Source organism: Camarhynchus parvulus, chromosome 26, assembly GCF_901933205.1.
Source record: "Camarhynchus parvulus chromosome 26, STF_HiC, whole genome shotgun sequence".
Classification (NCBI taxonomy): domain Eukaryota; kingdom Metazoa; phylum Chordata; class Aves; order Passeriformes; family Thraupidae; genus Camarhynchus; species Camarhynchus parvulus.
The window spans coordinates 390,210-409,168 of NC_044596.1; the positions used below are offsets into that span (position 1 = coordinate 390,210).

At 57.3% G+C, this 18,959-nt stretch overlaps 1 protein-coding gene across 6 annotated transcripts in view; it reads right to left on the reverse strand.

Moving 5' to 3' along the window:
* The window catches only part of PPFIA4 (PTPRF interacting protein alpha 4), a 61,643-nt gene that overhangs the window by 22,580 nt on the left and 20,104 nt on the right, over positions 1-18,959 (reverse strand). For all 6 annotated transcript variants that reach the window (XM_030965822.1, XM_030965823.1, XM_030965821.1 and 3 more), the window contains exons 2-8: positions 12,626-13,545; positions 4,439-4,540; positions 4,167-4,331; positions 3,574-3,648; positions 1,341-1,436; positions 612-833; positions 51-197 (exon numbers count right to left, since the gene is read on the reverse strand). In XM_030965822.1, coding sequence (XP_030821682.1) covers positions 51-197; positions 612-833; positions 1,341-1,436; positions 3,574-3,648; positions 4,167-4,331; positions 4,439-4,540; positions 12,626-12,862 — 1,044 coding nt within the window. In that variant the 5' untranslated portion in view covers positions 12,863-13,545. The remainder of the gene's footprint in view (positions 1-50; positions 198-611; positions 834-1,340; positions 1,437-3,573; positions 3,649-4,166; positions 4,332-4,438; positions 4,541-12,625; positions 13,546-18,959) is intronic.

Below are 18,959 nucleotides of genomic sequence, written 5' to 3' on the forward strand. Positions count from 1 at the left end.
TCCTGCCCCAGCCCCGGGGCAAGGGGACACTCAGGGCCCAGGGTCAGTACCTGGCGGTGCAGGGACTCCTTGTTGGCCAACTCATTCTCCAGTTTGTCGTTGAGGTCATGGATGGAGGTGGCCTCTCGCTGGGCTGCCAGGTACCGTTTCTCCAGCGTGGTGATCCTCTCCTCCATGTCCTCCTTCTGTGCCAGGGCCTGGGAAGCGATGGGGCTATCACATCCTGCTCTGTGACAGCATTTTGGGAATAGCAAGGCCATCTAGTTCCTTCAAGCCTGGGACACTCCGAGTCTAAGGGGTGGGAAAACCCCCCTTGACACGGGGATGAGGGACAGCAGAATGGGACAGTGATGAAGGGAGAGTCAAACAATCGCAGGAAAACCTTCTAGAGAGGACACAGGTCACTGCCCCAGGCGTGCTGCACACCTGAGAGCCTGTCTGTAACCTCAGGGAAGTCCTGCTGATGGACTTGGGGACAATTTCCCAAAGGCAGTGGCCTCTTTTGGAGAACATCCTGCACACAACAGGAGTTCCAATCCCCTCCCAGCCCAGTGGAAGCAGCTGTGAGGTCTCTGCCCTAGGCTGGGTAGTGCAAGGGGTCAGGGACTCACCTCTCGGAGGTCTCTCTGGTACTTGCTGCTCATCTCCTCAGATTTGATCAGATCCTTCCTGGCAGTGCCCAGATCCTCCTCCAGCTCGGCCACGCTGGCAGCCAAGGCAGAGATTCGTTCCTTGGCCTGGACCACTTCAAAATTCTGCTTCTCCAGGAGCTCCTGCAGCTCCACCACCCGCCCAGCCTCGTCGTCCGGGTGGACGGAGCCATTGGAGAGACGCTGCAAGGCAGAGGGAGGTGGATATTGAATGCTCCAAAGCTCCCAGGCTGTGGCATTGCCTGCAGCTACTCAAAGTGGGAATGTGCCCTGCAGGGACTCAGTGAAGAGGTGGAAGTGGAGACAGGGGGCTCTGGGACCTCCATCAACAGCCTCCACAAGTCAGGGATGGGGCTTCTTACAGGAATGATGGAATAGGAGAGGCTGAGGGCTTACCAGAGCACCTGGTGGAAGATGTCCCTGCCCATGGTGGAGGGTGGAACAAGATGGCCTTTAAGGTCTCTTCCCATACAAACCATTTTGTGATCTCTGGTAAGTAGAACCCCTTGGAGCACCCAAGCACAAATTCAGTGCACCCCGCTCAGAAATGGCCTGTACCCACCAACAAGGGCATTTCCCACGGGGCTGGACCCAGAGGAGAGGGAAAACGGTTTTCAGCACCCTGGATCCAGCACCAGGGAGGTGGGAGAAATGACAGCCTCACTGAGCAGGGGTTTGCTGGGCTCTCACCTTCCATGGAAGTTTGGGTGCTGGTTCCTTGGGCTCCCTCTCCTCGCGCTCGCCCGCTGCCGGCTCCCGGGCAGAGCCTTGCTGCAGAGCTGCCACCTGATGGGAACAGGGACTCAGCACTGGGGACAGCAGGAGCTGAGGCCAGTCCTGCTGCAGCCAGGGCTGCACCAGCTCCCTGCCAGAGTCCTGCTAATGGCTGGGGGAACCGGAGGGAGCGGGTGAGGAACAGCCCTGAGCTGGCACTGCTGGGGTCCCAGCTGGAATCCTGGGGCAGCTCTGGGCTCTCAGTTCAGGAAGGACACTTAGGGGCTGGAGTGTGTTTAGGGAAGGGAATAGAACTGGGGAAGGGACTGGAGCACCAAGAGTGGTTGAGAGAGCTGGAGGGGCTCAGCCTGGAGAAAAGGAGGCTCAGGGGGGACCTCCTGACTCTGCACAACTCCCTGACAGGAGGGGGCAGCCAGGGTGGGGGCAGTCAGGCTCTGCTCCCAGGGAACAAAGGGACAGGACAAGAAGAAATGGCCTCAAGTTAAGCCAGGGGAGGTGTTGCAGTGTGATGCAATTTCCTGTTTTAGCTATCCCAGTCGTTTCCCAGGTGTGGCAATACCTTCTCCCTTCCCCTCCCCTTGCCTCCTGCTAAGTGCTGTCCGTCAAGCTTGACATTACAGCAAGGGCGTCGTGTGATTGGCTAAAGTTCAAAAGATGCTTCTCAGCCCTGGGGTCATTGGCCTGTCTAGGTGTCATTGTCCCGTGAGACTTCCCCCTCCTACCTGGTTGGTGGGATCCCTACCCCTTCCCTCCCCCTGTCCTCGGGGTTTAAAAGGACACTGAGACCACATGCTCGTTGTTCTGTTGGAGCTGTCGCAACATTCAGAGGTCTGCGTGCCCAGGAATAAAAGTCTGGATCAAGGCCCTCCAACAGGATCCGTCTCCTTTTTTCCTTCACCTCACCTAAAGCCTTTCCATCAGAGGTAAAACCTGAGTTCCTGCTTGCCTGGACTTGTCCCAAGTGCCAGCTGCAATTTCCAGCTAGCCAAAGGTGTCTCTGAGGTGAAACACCACAGCTGCCGCCTTTGGTCAAGCAGCAAGGGCCAGACGAGCCCAGGCATGTTCCATCCGGTAATAGGGAGGGTCAGGTGGGACATCAGGAAAAATTTTTTCCCTGAAAGGGTAGTCAGGCCCTGGCACAACTACTGAGGGCAGTGATGGAGTCACCATCACTGAAAGTGTTCAAAAAACAAGTGGACGTGGAACTTCACAATATTGTTCAGTGGGCATGGGGGTGTTTGGTCAAAGTTTGGAGGCTTTTCCAGCTTTAATGATTCCATGATTCTAAGAGAGAGGAAGTCAGACGTGCTGGGAAGGCTCAGTACTGAGAGAGATTTTCCTGGTGAGGCCAGGGCTCCTTCCCAGCTCATTTCACTGGTTTACAGCCAGACAGATTCTGAACCCAGTGCAGCTGGAGAAGGGGATAAACACTGGCACTGTGTCCTGCTCTGATAGAGGAGGGTGGGGAATGGTCCCTGAGAGAGGCCTGGAAGTACGGGAAATACCATGAGACTTATCCTGGGAACTGGAAAGAGGAGCAAAATTTGGCCAGCAGAGGCTGTAGAATGGCTCCTTCCTTTTGGGACTAGTGGCTGGTCACAAACTCCAGGAAGGAAAACAGAGTTCATGTCTCTTCAAGAACATTATCCCTGGAAGTGTCCAAGGCCAGGTTGGACAGAGCTTGGGGTAACCTGGGATAGTGGAAGGCCTACCTGCCCATGGCAGGGGATGGAATGAGATGAGCTTTAAGGTTCCTTCCCACCCAAATGAGTCTGGGATTCTGAGATGACCACGGCTGGAGGTTGGGGACAGCGAAATCCAAACCCCAGGACTCCAGCAGGGAAGAAGATGGGGGATGCAAGATGAGGTGCTTGAAGCAGTGTGGTTTGGGTCTCTGCCAAATCAGGGCAAATCTCACATCACCCTCAGCCCCCTGGAATGATTCACATTCAGACTGTTTTTGTCAGTGACATGAATTCCAAACAGCAAACAACAGGGAAATGTCACCTGTGAGACAAACGTTCTCAGAATCTTTACAAGGTTTCCTTCAACACAGACAAACCTTCAAGTAAACAGCAATTTTAGAACAAAAGCCTTACAAAGAACCTGACCAAATGCAAATATCACATGAACTGCCCAAGGTAATGGGGAGCATTCCCAGCCCAGCAGGTGCCCAGGTACCCCTTACCTGCCGATGGGCATCCACGAGCTGCTCCTCCAGGGTGGCCACACGCTCCAAGGCTGCTCGCAGGCGTTCCCTCACCTGCAGGTGAGTGAAACAACGGGAAAGGCTGTTATTTTTCCAGGATGAGGGTATCCAGGATTTAGACATGCTCCCAGGCTTGTTTGTTAGGCTGACAGCCAGGCTCAGGTGGATTCACAGGTTCAGGATCATCCAGGCCATCACAGGGGGTTAAATTGTGTTGGAGAAAACAGGCTGGGACAATTCTTGGAGCTCTACAGCCAGAACAGCCTGGAGAGGTCTCCTAGCAGAGGAAGGAGATGCTTGAGGTGAATGAATGAGGAGGAACAACAAAGACTGACCCAGGGTGTCAAATGCCACCACCTCGAGAGTGACCTGGGGGAGTTCCCTGTGCCCAACAGCCTCAAATCCAGAGGATACACTGGGCAGCCCTAGCAGCTCCTCACTGCAGCTTTGGGATATCCAAGACTTTCCTGCTGAGTGCCCCCATGTTACCTTAACAACACAAAGTAGCAGGGAGGGAGTGGAGGGGCGGGAGAAGGAACTCTGAGCAGGAGAGGTCCCAGCAGCTTTCCCACCTTTTCATCCAGCGCCTTGTGATGCTCAAAGAGCGACTTGAGTGCCTTGAGCACCTCGACCTCACTGGACACCCCAGATGGCGACTGGGCCTGCCGCTTGACCACGGTCATCCTGAGGGAGCGCTCATGCCGTGACACCAGGCACTCCAGGTGCTCCAGCAGGAGCTGCAGGGGGACGACAGAGGGGCTGTCACGGCCAGGATGGGCCCAGCGGCCCCGGGGCTCCCACAGTCCCAGGGCTGAGGGCCTCCCAGCAGGGTCTCCAGGCTTACCCGGGTGTTGTTGCGCTCGGCTTTCAGCTCTGAGATCTCCTCCTCCCTCTCCAGGAGCTGCTCCCGGCAGGCGCTGAGCTCCCGCGTCAGCGTCGCAAACTCCTGCGGAGAGCAGCGACAGAGGGTGGTGGAGTCAGCACTCCAGCCCCACTGCTGGACCTCCAGCACAGCATTTCCCATCCAAACCCAACCAGGGCAGCACTGAGGGAATGTGGAGAAACCAGTGGAGAGGCACAGCCAGGCCAGGAGGGGATTTATTCCTGGCTTCCCTCATGCTCTGGACTAGGAGAACAGAACAGCTCAAGATTTATCCCACTTGGTTTGATGTCCAATGGCACAAGAAACTGATCTACAGCTGCAGAGGTGGTCGATGGCATTGAAAGCATCCCAGTCAAGACCACCAGCATGTTCCCATTCCCACTGTCCCCTGGATGCAGATCCCACCTTGGAGCATCCCATCAGGCTAAAACTCACCAAAAAACCCCAGCCAGTCAGGATGAGTCCCCTGGCCCTCAGCCAGCCTCTGCCATGGCCTCAGGACCTGCAATCATCCAAAACTTCCTTGCAAAAAAGAGGTTGCTGCCTCAGTCTAGCATGTGGAGCCCCAGTGAGCTGCACATGGGGCACCTTCAGGTGCCAAGTCCCAGCTGAGAGGGATGGGGCACAGCAGGAGACAGCCAGGTGCCACCAGCTCTTGCTGCTGCCACTGCTTCCTCCAGGGATGTGACAGCCAGCAAGGAAGAGCCAAGCCCAGAGCAATGCCAAAGGAATGCTGCACACCCAGCACATCCCTCAAGATAGGATGAAAGCCACAATCACACTTGTGGCTGTGTTGGAGGGGAAGGGAAATTCACTTTGAAGTCCCTTGGATGCAGGAGGGTTCCCTTTCCCATAAAAAATGAAACCCAGGCACCTGGGTGAGCCATCACTCCCAGTGTCTCTTCAGTGGTGCCAGGCCTAAGTGAGGTTTTGCAGCTGGGATTTCTTAGGGTGAGAAATGCAAATGCAGGAACACGCCACAAATTCACACCATGTTCAGTGTTGGAAAGAATTTTAAAAGGCAAAGGATTTCAGAAGAAGCCAAGGAGGATTTGATGGAGCATTAACAAACCAAATTTCAAGAGGGGGTTGAGAGCTGCTTTACAGCATGAAATTCTTTTTCACTTTTATTTTCAGGTTTACCAAATAAAACCCCTTCAAACCGAAGCAAAGCATTGAGGCTTAGGCTGAACCAAATGCTCTGCTCAGCTCCAAGTGAAACCTCCTGTGACAGCTGAAGCTCTGAGAAATCCAGAGCTCTTACATCTGCTTGCCCCAGCAAGGTTTTCCCTCTCCCTCCCTTGCCCTCCCCAAACCTGTCCCACTGCTGGGGTTTGTAGCCTGGGATTGGTGGGGATTGTGGTGCCACTGGTGCAGTTGAGACCCCCACAGTGGGACAGGACCTGAGCAGGTTGCAGTGAAGGGAAAGGGAAAGAATCACTGATCCCATAAACAGCTCCTTTCCAGCCTGTCATCTGCCTCAGGCAGCTGCCACCCCACATCCCTGCTCCACGCCCCTGCTCTGGCATTGCCCCAGGGCCTGAGGTCCTTCCCAGACCCCTTCCTGCCCCATCCATTCCCCAGGGACCACTCCAGCCCTGCAGTTTTCCCTCTTCCCATCCCTTCTTAGGGACCACTCCAATCTGGGATCACCCCTGGCCCCATCCCTTCCCCAGGGATCCCTCCAGCCCTGGGATCACCCTTCTCCCCACCAGTTCTCCCCCAAATCTGTCACAACACCCCAAACCTTGTCACTAACCTCTGCCATGCCCCATCCCATCCTTGCTCTGGGACCATCCCAGAGCCCCCAGAGCACAGGGAACCCTCGGCAGACCCAGCTCCAGTGGGATCCCACTGTGCCAGCCCAGCTCCCTCCCCGCCCTGCCGGGGACCGTGCGCCCGCCCAATCCCGATGCTGGGACCCCGATGCTGATCCCAATCCCCATCCTGATCCTATCCCGGTGCAAACCCAATCCCAATCCCGATCCTGATCCCGATCCCCATCCTGATCCTATCCCGGTGCAAACCCAATCCCAATCCCAATCCTGATCCCGATCCCGATCCTGATCCCAATCCCAGTGCGATCCTGATCCCAATCCTGATCCCAGTGTGATTCTGGTGCGATCCCGATCCCAATCCCAATCCCAATCCCAACCCCAGTGCAATCCTGATCCCAATCCCGGTGCAATCCTAGTGTGATCCCAATCCTGATCCCGATCCCAGTGCGATCCTGATCCCGATCCCGATCCCGATCCGAGTGCAATCCCAACCCAATCCCAATCCCAATCCCGACCCCGATCCCGGCGCAGGCTCAGGGATCAGGCCCGGCCGCAGGCACATGTGCACGTTCCGTGCGTTATGCAAGCGCTGCCAGCAGCTCCCGAGCATCCCTGCGGATTAGAGCCGGGCTGGGAATGCCGGCGAGCAGAAAGCAGCAGGGAGATGTGCCAGAGAGGTGCCTGTGCATCGCCACACACTCAGGGATCTGTCACTCCCCCAGTCCCTCAACGCGCCGAGAGACAGGCGGCAGGGCTCCAGGAGCTTGGGAAAAGCATCCTGGCACCGGGATGGCCCCGGGAATGGCTCCCAGCAGCCCGAGCTGAAAACGTGGGGGACGCATCAGCTCTGTGCTTTTCCAGCACCAGGCCAGGACCCTGTGGATCCAAAGCACCTCTTCAGCCCTGTGGCTGGAAGGGCACACTGGCTGTGGACACAGATGCTCTTCCCACGGGAGTGAACAGAGCAGGGCAGCACAGGATGGGTGGGACAAGGCATTGGAGGCAGCAAGAGGACAGGGATGGCCAGTGCTGGGGACAGAGATCACCAGCACCCAGGGAGGGATGGCCAGTGCTGGGGACAGAGATCACCAGCACCCAGTGGCATCCTCTCCCTGCATTCCCTCGCTGTGGTGGCCAGGCTGTACAGATGCTCCTGCAATCAGGATTTCATCCTGAAAGAGTGGATTAAAAGGGAGCAAATCCTCTGGAGAGAGAGGCAGCCCCTGCTGCGGCCAGCCCGGTGCACAGGCGGTCAGCGGGTCACAGCCAGGGTGGCACAGCACAGAGCTGCCACCAGCCCTCCCCCAAGGGTGCTCCTCTCCCAGCCCTTCATCCCGACAGGAATGCTGCCTGCATCCTGTGCTCTGTGTCCCACATCCTGTGCCAGGCCTGGAGCACCCCATGGCAAATCAAAGAGCCCTCGGTCACTGTCCCCCCTCAGGGAAAGCTGCAAAAATGAACATTTACATCAAAAATAGCAACAGCCCTGCGGCGAGCCAGGCCAGCAGTGAGGTCAGCCAAGTACACAGGGCCTGAGTATGATGCCTTGGGAATAAAAAATAGGAATAAACCACTGCAGCTCCTGCTTGCAGCCACCTCCGAGAGCCCCGGCTGTGCCAGATGCTGATGTTGCCGCCTTGCTCTGGGTCACTGGTGGGCACCAGGCAAGCTGGGGACCATGACAGGCTGTCCCAGCTCACAGCTGCAGTGTTGCACTGTGGAGTGCAGCCTCCACCCCCATCCACAGGTGTGCCATGACCCTCCATCCCAGAAAAGTGGAGATAAAGAGGATCCAGATGATTTTCCTCTGCCCTGGCCATGGCCAGGAGTCTCCCAGGCAAGGCAGAGGTGCCTGCCCAGCTCTGATAAGTTCTGGGACTAAGCAGGGACACCTATAAACAGATTAGAAAGTGAAGGAGAGTGCCTGATCTCCAGTCCAAGGGTGAACAAACACAGCCTGGGAGTCCCCAGGAGCCCTGCAAGCCCAGCAGTTTGGGAAGGGGCTAGTTTGGATTAAAACCAAACCTCCACCAAGTGACTGATTGGGCTTGGCCCCAAGTCGTGGGGTGAGAGGGAGCAGGATGGAGGGAAGGAGCAGGATGGAGGGAAGGAGGGATGGAGGGATGGAGCAGGATGGACAGATGGAGCAGGATGGACAGATGGAGCAGAATAGAGGGATGGAGCAGGATGGAGGGAAGGAGCAGAATAGAGGGATGGAGCAGGATGGAGGGATGGAACAGGATGGAGGGATGGAGCAGGATGGAGGGATGGAGCAGGATATAGAGATGCTGTTTTCAGAGCAGGGAGGGAGACCTGGAGCACCACACAAGGTGTTGAAGTGGGACGCTGTGGACTGGGACTCAGATCTTTAGTCAGCACCAGGCATGTTGGGGGTCTGGGGTTTTCTTCCTTGGCTGCATCAGGGGGGAAGGCACAGGGAAGAGCTGGAGGCGGGCCAGGAACCAGCAGGATGGAGATGGCTGGAAAAGCACAGAGAGGTTTAGGAAGCTCGGGGGGAGAAGGCTCCAAGGCCTGTAGCACGGAAAAGCTGGAATGCCAAAGTCCTCAGCCCAGGGCCCCCTCGTGTCTCTCCCAGTGCCGTCTGCAGCACAGACAGGGATGCAGCAGGATCACACCACAGGCAGCAAAATTCCCTGTTTGTGGCAGGAGCACGGTTGCGGCTCCAAGGCACCCGAGCCAGCTGTAGGATTAATGGCATTTTAAAGCCCCTAATTGGAGAGATTGCTCCTGAGGGAGTGGCAGGGGATGGGTGGGAAGGATGCCCATGCTGGGAAACCAGCGCTGCTGACTCGGCACGAGTGAGACAGTCCCATCCATTGTCTGCCCATGTGGCAGCCCCACCACCCCACTTCTCTCCCAGGAGTGGAGCAGAATGAAGAGGAAGCCCCAAATCAGAGATGAGGGGATAAACACAACCCCAGCAGTTATAGCATGGGATTACACAGATTAAATCCTGCTGGGTAAACCCAGGGCTTCGACCATCACCCACCCCCAGCGCTGGACAGCGGCACCTCCCTGACCTCCAGGATACAACACCAGGGCTCTGCAAGAGCATCCATGGGGAATCAGTGTCCTCCCTTCAGCACGTTGTGTATTTCCACCTGAGATTGCTCAGGGAGGAGCACTGTGCAGCCAGGCAAGCAGGAATCCAACATCTCAGCATCCCAGTCTTGTAGGAGCACAACCAGCTCCAACACAGCTGCCAGATCCCCCCCTCCTTCCCAAAATCTGCAGATGCTTTAAGGGTCTTACCCAGTGGGTGTCTTCCCCCACCTGGGGCTCCTGAGGCTCCCATTTACCTGCTGGTCTTTGCAAGTTAACTTGAGGTATACTTTGAAGTTATATGTGATTGTTTGATGTCAGGATCTGCCCCAGGTAGTTTGGGCAGTCTTAGAGGGTCTGCTCACCCCAAAAAGACCAGAACTCAGCTCTACAGGCAGCCCAAGAAGCAGCAAAGGTGCAGCAGAGCTCCATGGATGGAGAAACTGCAGGAGGTCTGCATGGCCATGGGCAGCCCACAGCCCTCAGCCCTGCTGAAATCTGGGAGTGTGTTCTCCCACTGACACAGGTGGGACAGGGACTCCTGCCAAAGCCCCAAGCCATGGCAGGACAGGGAGGAGCTCCATCCCACACAGGACCCTGAACTGGGAGCACATCTGGATGCACCGGGACCCCTGAGTGTAACATCCCCTGGTGGCGCCTGCCCCCAGGAGAAACTGAGCTGCGGGCTGGGCAGGAGGCAGCTGGGAGCAAAGCCAGGGCCTTGGGGGACTGCTGAGAGCACCCAGAACCTGCTCAGGGCTCGGTCCTTGGCCACGAATTCCCTGCAGAACAGGGGGGCTGGAGCTGGAGCTTTCAGCCCGATTAAGTCACATTCAGCACTGCCACATGAATAAATAAATCATGTAAGAAGCATTAAGGCAGCTTAGTCTCCCCAGGAAATCGCCCTGGAGTTCTGCCTTTTGGGGGCTGAGGGATGCCCCCATGGATTGGGAGTGGGGATGGTTCAGCCATGCAGCACAGGCAAGGGGGAATGGGAGCTACAGGCAGGAGCATGCCTGGAGCACCCCTGAAAAGGGGTTTGCCCTGGAGAGGAACATCCCCTGCCTGCCCCATGCCTGGATCTGCACCACATGCACATTCCCAGCCTGTCCCTTTGGATCCCATGCGGACACAGCAGCATCCAGCTGCCACTGTGCCCTGAGAGGGTGCAGAGTGCCACGTCCCCAGATGCCACCCACCCCAGCCTCAGCAGGCAGTGCATCCCCAGCCTGGCTGCACCCAGGGGACACTACTGATGAGCCTCGGTGCCCACTCCTGCCCCCAAAGAAGGGGTTCTCCCAGAAATCCAGCTTGCATCCCATTCCCAATGGGTCTGAGACACTTTTACCACTCCTGGCTAAAAGAGCTCACAGAGAAGGAGGAAGAGGATGGGACAGACCTATGGGATGCTCCCCAGTGCCCTGGGGAGAGACCCGCGCATCCTGGTCCCACTTACCTGGTACATGCACATGCTGGCATTAATCCCATTGGGCAGGTGAGCGCCTCTGGATTTGCTTCCCGTGTTCATGCCGAGCCCTCATGTCCGGGGGAGAGCACGGGAGGCACCGGAGCCCCCTGCCCGCAGGGACCGGGAGGCAGCGGGAGCTCCGGGGGATTCCCCATGGGAGCCGCTCCAGTCACATCCCGGGGCCGAGGGGCCAGGGCGGCCCCGGCCGGGCACGCAGGGGGCACAGCGCTGCCGGCGGCCCTGAGTGCTGACCCAGATTGCTCCGAGCACACCCCGAGGCTCCCAGGGCCCGTCCCCGGAGCGGGAGCCGAGGCTAAATCCGCGCATCCCTTAATCCGGGATGCTGCGGTGGGGCGGGCAGAGCGGCAGGGTGACCCGGCTTGCTCTCTCCAGAGCGGGGAGCAGAGGGACCCAGCCCTCGGCACTGGGAGGTGGTGGTGAGAATGGATGCACTCAACAACTGGGGACATCTCAGCAAGTCTCAGGAACCTCCTCACCATCTCATCCATAGGGACCCCAGGAGCTCCTGGGAAGCACTGTTGGGTGTTTTGCTCTCAGCATCTTGGGCAGAGCCAGGACCAGCTGAGCTCTGCATATGGAACAGCTGTTCCCAAGCTGCTTTCCTCCATCCAGACAAGGCAGGGATGCAGAGAGCTGGCCAGCCAACAGCCAGAGCTCTGTCCTAGCTCATGCCACTATTTTTGACCCATTTTCCATCTCTCTGAGGTGCTCCAAACCCCAACACCCAGGCAAGGAGGATCTCAGGTTTCAGCACTGCAGAGTTAGAACAGATGCAAACATTTGAAGCCTCCTGCTTCCCTGGGCTGTTGGGCTCCTCCCACACCATACCCACAACAGAGCAGAGCAACAGCCCCCCAAAATCCCTGTTACCCCAAGTCTGAGCCCTGGGACACCGTGCTATTTCAAAAGACCCCACAGAGATGGTGGGCAGCTCAGACTCATCCTGCACAGCCCTGTGACACTGGATTCATCCACCTCATCCTCTTCTAGCCTGAATATCTTTGTGGAAATCAAGACCAGGCCTCTGGAGTACCTGGAGAGGGTCCTGCAGGTGGAGGAACCAGGAGCACAGCACCAGCAGAAGTCCCAAGGCAAGCCCTGACTCCCCAAGCCCTAGGCTGCTCACTGAGCACAGGCCCCTGGCAGCCTCACTGTCCTCTGCTGAGATGTCCCAGTCCCCACCCTGCACCAGCTCTGACTCCAGTGTCCCCTCTCAGAACCAAGACTGAGACACAGAAGTCCCATTGCCCCACTGGGAAAGGGGGCTGATGGAAAGGAGCCCTTCTGGCGAGGGAAGGGGCAGCAGTGGGGCTGCTCTGCACAGTGGGGAAGGAGAGTGATTGATGAATGGTTAATGTCCCCATCTGAAGCGCCACGGTGGGCTCAGCACTTTCTGACATCCCAAGAAGTTAACTGGAGGCAGAAAGCCAGATCTGCTGCCCAAAATGAGCTATCTGCTCCCCAGGTGCTGTCCCCCAGCAGACTGACTGTCCCCATAGGAAGCAAAGACTCTGCCTTGCCCTCACCCTGGGGTGTCCTTGGGGAGGTTTTGACCCTTCTCCAAATCCATTCCCCTGTGGACAGGGGCATTGCATTCCTACCCCTCCTCAAAGACCAGCAAGGGTACAGAGAAGGGAAGATGTCCCAGTTGGTCGTGGCTTGGCCTGAGAGAACCTACAGGATTTACTGCTGACATGAGGTGCAACACCTGCAGCGTCACCACTGTCACACCAAGCCAACCCACCCAGGGCCATGAGCTGAACCCCACATGCAATCCCCCTCGTGTGCCTCAGGGCAGGTGCCAGGGCAGGTCCTCACCTGCGGGAGCGCCGAGTTCAGCTGCCTCTGGAGCTGGTCCCGCTCCCGGAGCGTCTCCTGCAGGCGGCTCTGCGTGACCGCGAGCGTCTCGCGCGTCTCCCGCAGGGTGTCCAGCAGCTTGTCCCTCTCGTCCAGCATGTTCACCATCAGCTGCTCGAAGTCAGCGTCCGCCTCCGAGCCCTGGGGGGGGCCCAGCGGGTCCCCCTCGCTGATGGTGGGCATCACCTCGCACATCATGGTTGGGCTGGCTGGGGGAGGCTCCCGACGGGGCTGGGGGTGTGCTCAGCACAGTCACATCACTGCGGGCTCCCGCGGGCCAGGGGAGCCAGCACGGGAGGGGACACTGGCCTGTTCAAGGAGGGGGACTCCCCATCCCTTCCTCCTGTGGGCTAAGCAGCAGCTGGCATCACTCCAGCAGGGTGCAGGGATGTCCTGGGCACCAGCAGGGTCCTCACAGTCACCAGTGCCCCGCTCGCTGCTCGTCACTGCCGGCTCCCACTGCCACCTCTGCTGGGTCCTGTGTGTCACCTCTCCTGGGTCCTGTGGGTCACCTCTCCTGGGTTCTGTGTGTCACCTCTCGGGGGTTCTGTGTGTCACCTCTCCTGGGTCCCGTGTGTCACTTCTCCTGGGTCCCGTGTGTCACTTCTCCTGGGTCCTGTGGGTCACCTCCCTGGTGCCTTTCCAGGGGCTGCAGAGTCCGGGCTGTTCAGAGGGGGACAAAACAATCCTTGAGGATTTGTCCCAGTGGAGAGCCCAAGCCAGCATAGGGAGGGTCCAGGGAATGTTTGGGCTGCCTGTCCATGCTGAGGGGGGCTCTGGTGAGGATGGGCTGTTTGCCCTAAAGCTGGATGAGGTGTCACTGCTGACGTGGAAGCGTGTCTCTGTTGAGCATCACAGTTCTTCAAACACCCAGCAGTGACCTGTGGCAGAGGGGACAGAGATCAGATCCCTCCTGCTGGCCCCAGAATGCCCAGAGACCTGCCCAGCCCCCTCTGCCCCCCATCAAACCCTTGAGAGCTGCACCAGGTGGGCTCAGCACCCACAGGAATGGGCTGTGGCAGGTTGTACCTCCTGCACCCACTACCCCAAATCCAGGATGGCACCAAGCTGCAGGAAACAGCAACCCTGGCACCCAAAATCCTGCAACTGTCTCTGGCATTCACATATCCTGGGCCAGGATCCCATGCCCTCTGTGGAACTCCTGGCTGCCCAGGGCCCCACTGTTCCCCAGCCCCAGGGAATTTGCAGAAAATCAGGCTCCAGCTGAGTTTAGCCCAAACCTGGCAGGAAGTCACAGCAACAAATGAGTTGAATGATTGGATTAATAGACAGATGTGCTGGGCCCAGCTGTTCAGTGACAACTGAACTCCAGCACATCCTCCCTTGGTCAAACCTCTCCCAGGGGATGAAGGCAGCAGCATCCCCAAATTCCTGCCCAAGCACAAGCACCACAGATGAGAGGCTGGGGGGAAGAGGCAGAGCTGGCATTTGGCAATATATAGGCTGGATTAAAGCATGGCTGGACCTGAGAACCCAGCCCAGGGCTGATGCTGGAGCCCACAGCCCCACCTTCCCTAAACCATCCCAGACAAGGTGCCAGCTGGGGATTCACAGTCCTGTGGGGGAACTTCAGCCCTCTGCAGCTCCGTGAGGGTCCCCAGCAGCAAGGGTGAGAGTGACACTGCCACCCCAGCCACCGTGGGGACCTGCCCACTGCAGTCACCATCTGTGCCAGGGGACAAACCATGAGCAGGGCTCAAGCTGAGCACCAAAACACAACAATGGCAGGCCCAGGGTGAGCAGTGCTGGTCTAGAGCTGCTTCCAGGACAGGCCCCACTCCAGTGTGAAACTTTGCAGATGAAATGCTCAAGGGTAGGTCTGAATATTCTGAGTCTGTGGATGCATCTGAAGCTGTGGCTGCCCCATCCTGGAAGTGTTCAAGGCCAGGTAGGACAGGGCTTGGAGCAACCTGGGGTAGTGGGAGGTGTCCCTGCCCATGGCATGGGATGGGACTGGATGAGCTTTAAGGTCCCTTCCAGCCCAAACCAGCTGGGATTCTGTGTCACTTCCCCTTCAAACTCTCCCCCACACACATGGATAAAAAGGACCTGCACACAGGCCTGGCCCAGAGCAGCCTGTTCTGGCCCTTTGGGCTGGGATGAAAGCTCTTGTGCCCAACAGCTCAGAGGCACAGCAGGGACCTGCCCTGATGAAAGGTGACACTTGTGAGGAGGTGCCTTTGTCACACCAGACACTGCCAGGGCAGGGGAATCAGAACTCTGCTCTTTGGATGACATTGGCTCATCAGCTGAGGGGAAGTTTGACACAAAAAGCTCTCTAAAAATAGAGAGGCTCTGGCAAAAGCAGCAGCCCCTCACTGTGCCCCCTGTGTGATGCTGAGAGCCAGCTTCAGGGGACAGAGGACAGGGCTGTCCCACAGGTGGTGTCCTCCCCTCACTTCACAGGTTGGATCCTCAAGTGGGATAAAACCTGTTGTGGACATGGGCCACTGTCCTGAAGCTTTGAGGGTTGTTCACGCTCTGCCCTGGCTGTTGGGATGTGAATGACCAGGGTAACTGTGGATTCATGGGATAACTGCACTGAGGACATCCCAGCTGTCCTAGGGTGAGGTTATGATGCTTGTATCCCCAGTCATCTGTTCTGTTAATGCTGGATATTCTATTGTCTGCCTTCAAGACTGGCTCTGAGAGCCAAGGTGGGGAGAAGAAGCATGGAGTGTTATCAGAGGCTGCACTCACTCCTCCACAGGCTGCTGGAACTCAGAACTCCACTGTGGTGTCTGGGCACGGACAGGGCAGAACAGAGCCTTCCTTTGCTTTTCAGTTGGTTCAGCTGGCTGAGGCAGAGTTTTGCCTGGACTGCGTTTGTTTCTTTCCCTTATCTTGGAACTGTTCAAAGTTGCTGTGCACTGGGACTTGGGGAGAACTGAGAGCTTGTACTTTGTGGCCTATGGGGGCCTAGTCTGGGCCGCAGCCTTTCCCAGTGCTCGAGGGATTGATAGGAGAGCGAGCATCCACAAGAGAGACTTTCAGAATTTGTCGTCTCTTCAGAGCAGCGATTGAGTTTTGTCATCTGGTACTGCTCAGTTTTTGTGCTGGGGAGTGCTTTGCCTGTTAAAGAAACAGGTTCTTTCCACTTCTCTGCAAGGCAATTTTCCTGAACCAGGTGTGGGGAGGGGCTGTGGGTGTGGGTGTGCTTACCTGGGGGGGGGCCTTTTGAGGTTTTCTCCCCAATTTGCCCTAAACCAGGACACTATCCCAGCAGGATAAAACAAAAAAAAGGCTGGTGGAGCAAAAGGCACAGAGTGAGGGACCATTCCAGCCCCTGCTCTCCTTGGGTTGAGTTGGACATGAGCCTCATCCCTGTAATTAAGCAGGGAAAATGCTCTCCAGTTCTATGGCCCCTAACGAACAGCCCCAGGGGTACCCACAGGCATGTAGCTCCCTGTCAGCTTTCCTGGGGTTAAGAGGTCCCAGACTCCAGGGAGATCCAGAAGAGCAGAAATCAGTCCTACCCCAGGGCTAAGCCCTGTTAATTTGGGCACAAAGCCTAAAGGAGGTGACTTGCATGCCCCCTCCTCTGCTGTGCCTCTGCCTGAGGGACGAGCACGAAGAGGGAACACCCAGGCTGGGCAAAGTCTGGCAGCTCCTGAGCACGACTTGAATGGCAAAATGAGCCCCATGGGCATGGCCCCAGCCAGCTGCTGATGGGGAACTGGGAGAAATTAGCAGATGAATTAAGAGATGTTAATCAAGGCAGGAAGGGAAGAGCCCTGCAAGCCCTCAGGGAAGGGAAATGCTGCAGGGAATGACCAAGACATAAATCTGACCTGAGCGATGATGGGATGGAAATTTATCCCAGCTGCAAAGGAGAGACACCCTTTCCATGAGGAGACTCTGCAGATGCCAATTCCAGCAGGGCCATGGCAGCCTCCCACACCCCCATGGGGCTGGACCCACACAGTGCAGCAAGAGGCACAGATTTACATCCAAGAGCTGATTTTCCTTCTGCTTCCCTCATGGCTGAGCTCATGCACGAGTTGTTCTGGGGGGGTTTTGTTTCACTGCAAACCTGCTCCTGCCCACAGTCGCATCCTGTTATTCCTGTGTGCTTGTGCAGGGAGATGGGGAGATGAGCACAGCCAGTCCCTCAGCCTGGGGAGGGTGATCACAGAATCACAGAGATCTTACACCCTGTGGTCCAGGGTGGCCTCATCCCATTCCACTGGTCCCCAAAAGCCTCTGTGCCCTGTCCCTGAGGAGGCTCAGTGAAGCATCAAACTCTCCTGGCCAAGGCAACGTTGGTGACCCTGAGCTCCTCTGTGCCCAGGGCCTGGGGGTGTCTGCACTGACTCGTCCTGGACCACCAAGGACACCAACAAAGGTGTAAGGCAGCTGCTATAAACCCCTGCAGCTGGAGCAGCCCTATGAGCAGGGTGAGACCTCCCACCACCCCAGAGAGCGGCCAAAGCCCCCCTGGCCTGGCCTGAGAGCCCTGACAGGTGGGGACAGCCAGCCCAGGGCTCTCTGTGCCCCCCAGGATGCTGTGGCACTCTGAGAATCCTTCTGCCAGAGGGTCCCTGGCAGGGAAATCCAGGGGGATGCTCTGCCACCTCTGAGTGTGGCTCTGGACACAATCCAGTCCCGTGTGCCCATCCTGGCTGGAACCATGGCAAAATCCAAGAGTGGGAAATTCCCTGCACTGCAGTGAGACCGTCCACATCCATGGACAGACACTGAGCTGCCTCCAGCATCCCCATCATGGATCCATTCCTCTAACAACCACAGGAACTCTCCAACCCCACGGATTTGTGAGTGATCATTTCTGGATTCAACCACTGCAGCTTTCAGAGCAACACCACGAGTCCCAGGAGTGGCCCAGGCTCTGGGAAGGGCCAACACCCAGAGTCAGGGCAGATGCAAAGGGTTTATTTGGGATGGCACATGAAGGAGCCAGGACCAGGCTGCGTTTGATCCCTGCTGTATTCAAGGCCTGTGGAGCAGGAAGTGAGTTCAGTAAGCAACAGGTACAGGTGAGTGTGCAGGGATGTGCACACAGGGACAGGGATACAGCAACATCCATGCAGCCAGGGATGTGCACACGAGCAGGAATGTGCAGGATGTTCCTTTCCAGGGTCAACTCCCCTCACTGCTGTCCCACCTCAAACCTTGGGCTTTTCTCCATGCTCCACCTCACCCATTCCCAGGTGCCTCTGCCATTCAGCCCAGCTGAGGGGGCACACCCAGGCTCTGTCCCTAGCCAGCAAAGCTCAGCAGCTCCCAGGCAAACCCACACATGCCAGCGGTCACTTTGAAGGACCTTGGGGACATCAGTGTGGGTGACAGCACAGACACCCCCCACACTCTGCTGTGACTGCAGCAGCAGCGAGGGCACACCCAGAGCAGCTCTGTGCTGCTGGAGGTCAGAGGGGCCTGAGCTTGCTCCCAATTAGTGCCTGTAAATCTCAACCTTGCACAGGTCCTGGGAGAACTCCCTAAATGCTCCTGCCTGGCTTTAGAGGGCCTTAAGTGCTGGGATAATCATCGGGTAGAGGCTGCAAGGAGACAGCTGGGAGCTGAGCAAACACACAGTGCACAGCTCCAGCCCTTGCTGGGTATTTTTAGCCCCGTGGGGCTGCCAGGCACAGGCTTGCTGGGAGCAGGTTTCTTGCCAGGGAAAACGTGCTTGCTTTACTATCCCTCCCCCCTCCACCCCAAAATGATGCTTTCCTCACTTTTGGGGATGGAAAACAGCACCATCACATGTTGCCTGCTCAGAAAGGGCACTTCCTCACAAAGGTGCCCAGATGTGGAGCAGCTGATGGGGAGCAGAAGGGGTTTTTGGCCTGGAGCTGATGATTTGCTCAGCCCAGCTCAGCAGTGAGTCAGGCTGCCTGTGGGATGCTGGGTCCCAGGGAGCACCCTGGCTTTCCCTTCCCAATGAGGGCAAGAAGCACCCACAGCTTTACCCACACACAGAGGATAGAGACAGCCTCGTGTTTCCTCTCTGAACAGCTCCAGTCCCATCCCAGCCCCGACAAGAGGAAGAGAAAAGCCTCGGTGGCTCTGTCAGCAGGACCATCACCCAGCAGGCAGCTGGCAAAGAGGCTTTAATGCACTCCTTGGAGGCAACAAGCTCTCAGAGATTGATCATCCCATAAAAATGTCACTCTGATCTTTTCTGCTCCTGGAAAATCCTTCTCAGCTGCCCAGCTTGGTCTTGGAAGCACAGAGTTGGGGTGGCAGAGCCCACACCAGCACCCCTCACTCCCAGCTCCCTGGCACAGGGACAGCCTCCCCTCTGCCCAGCTCG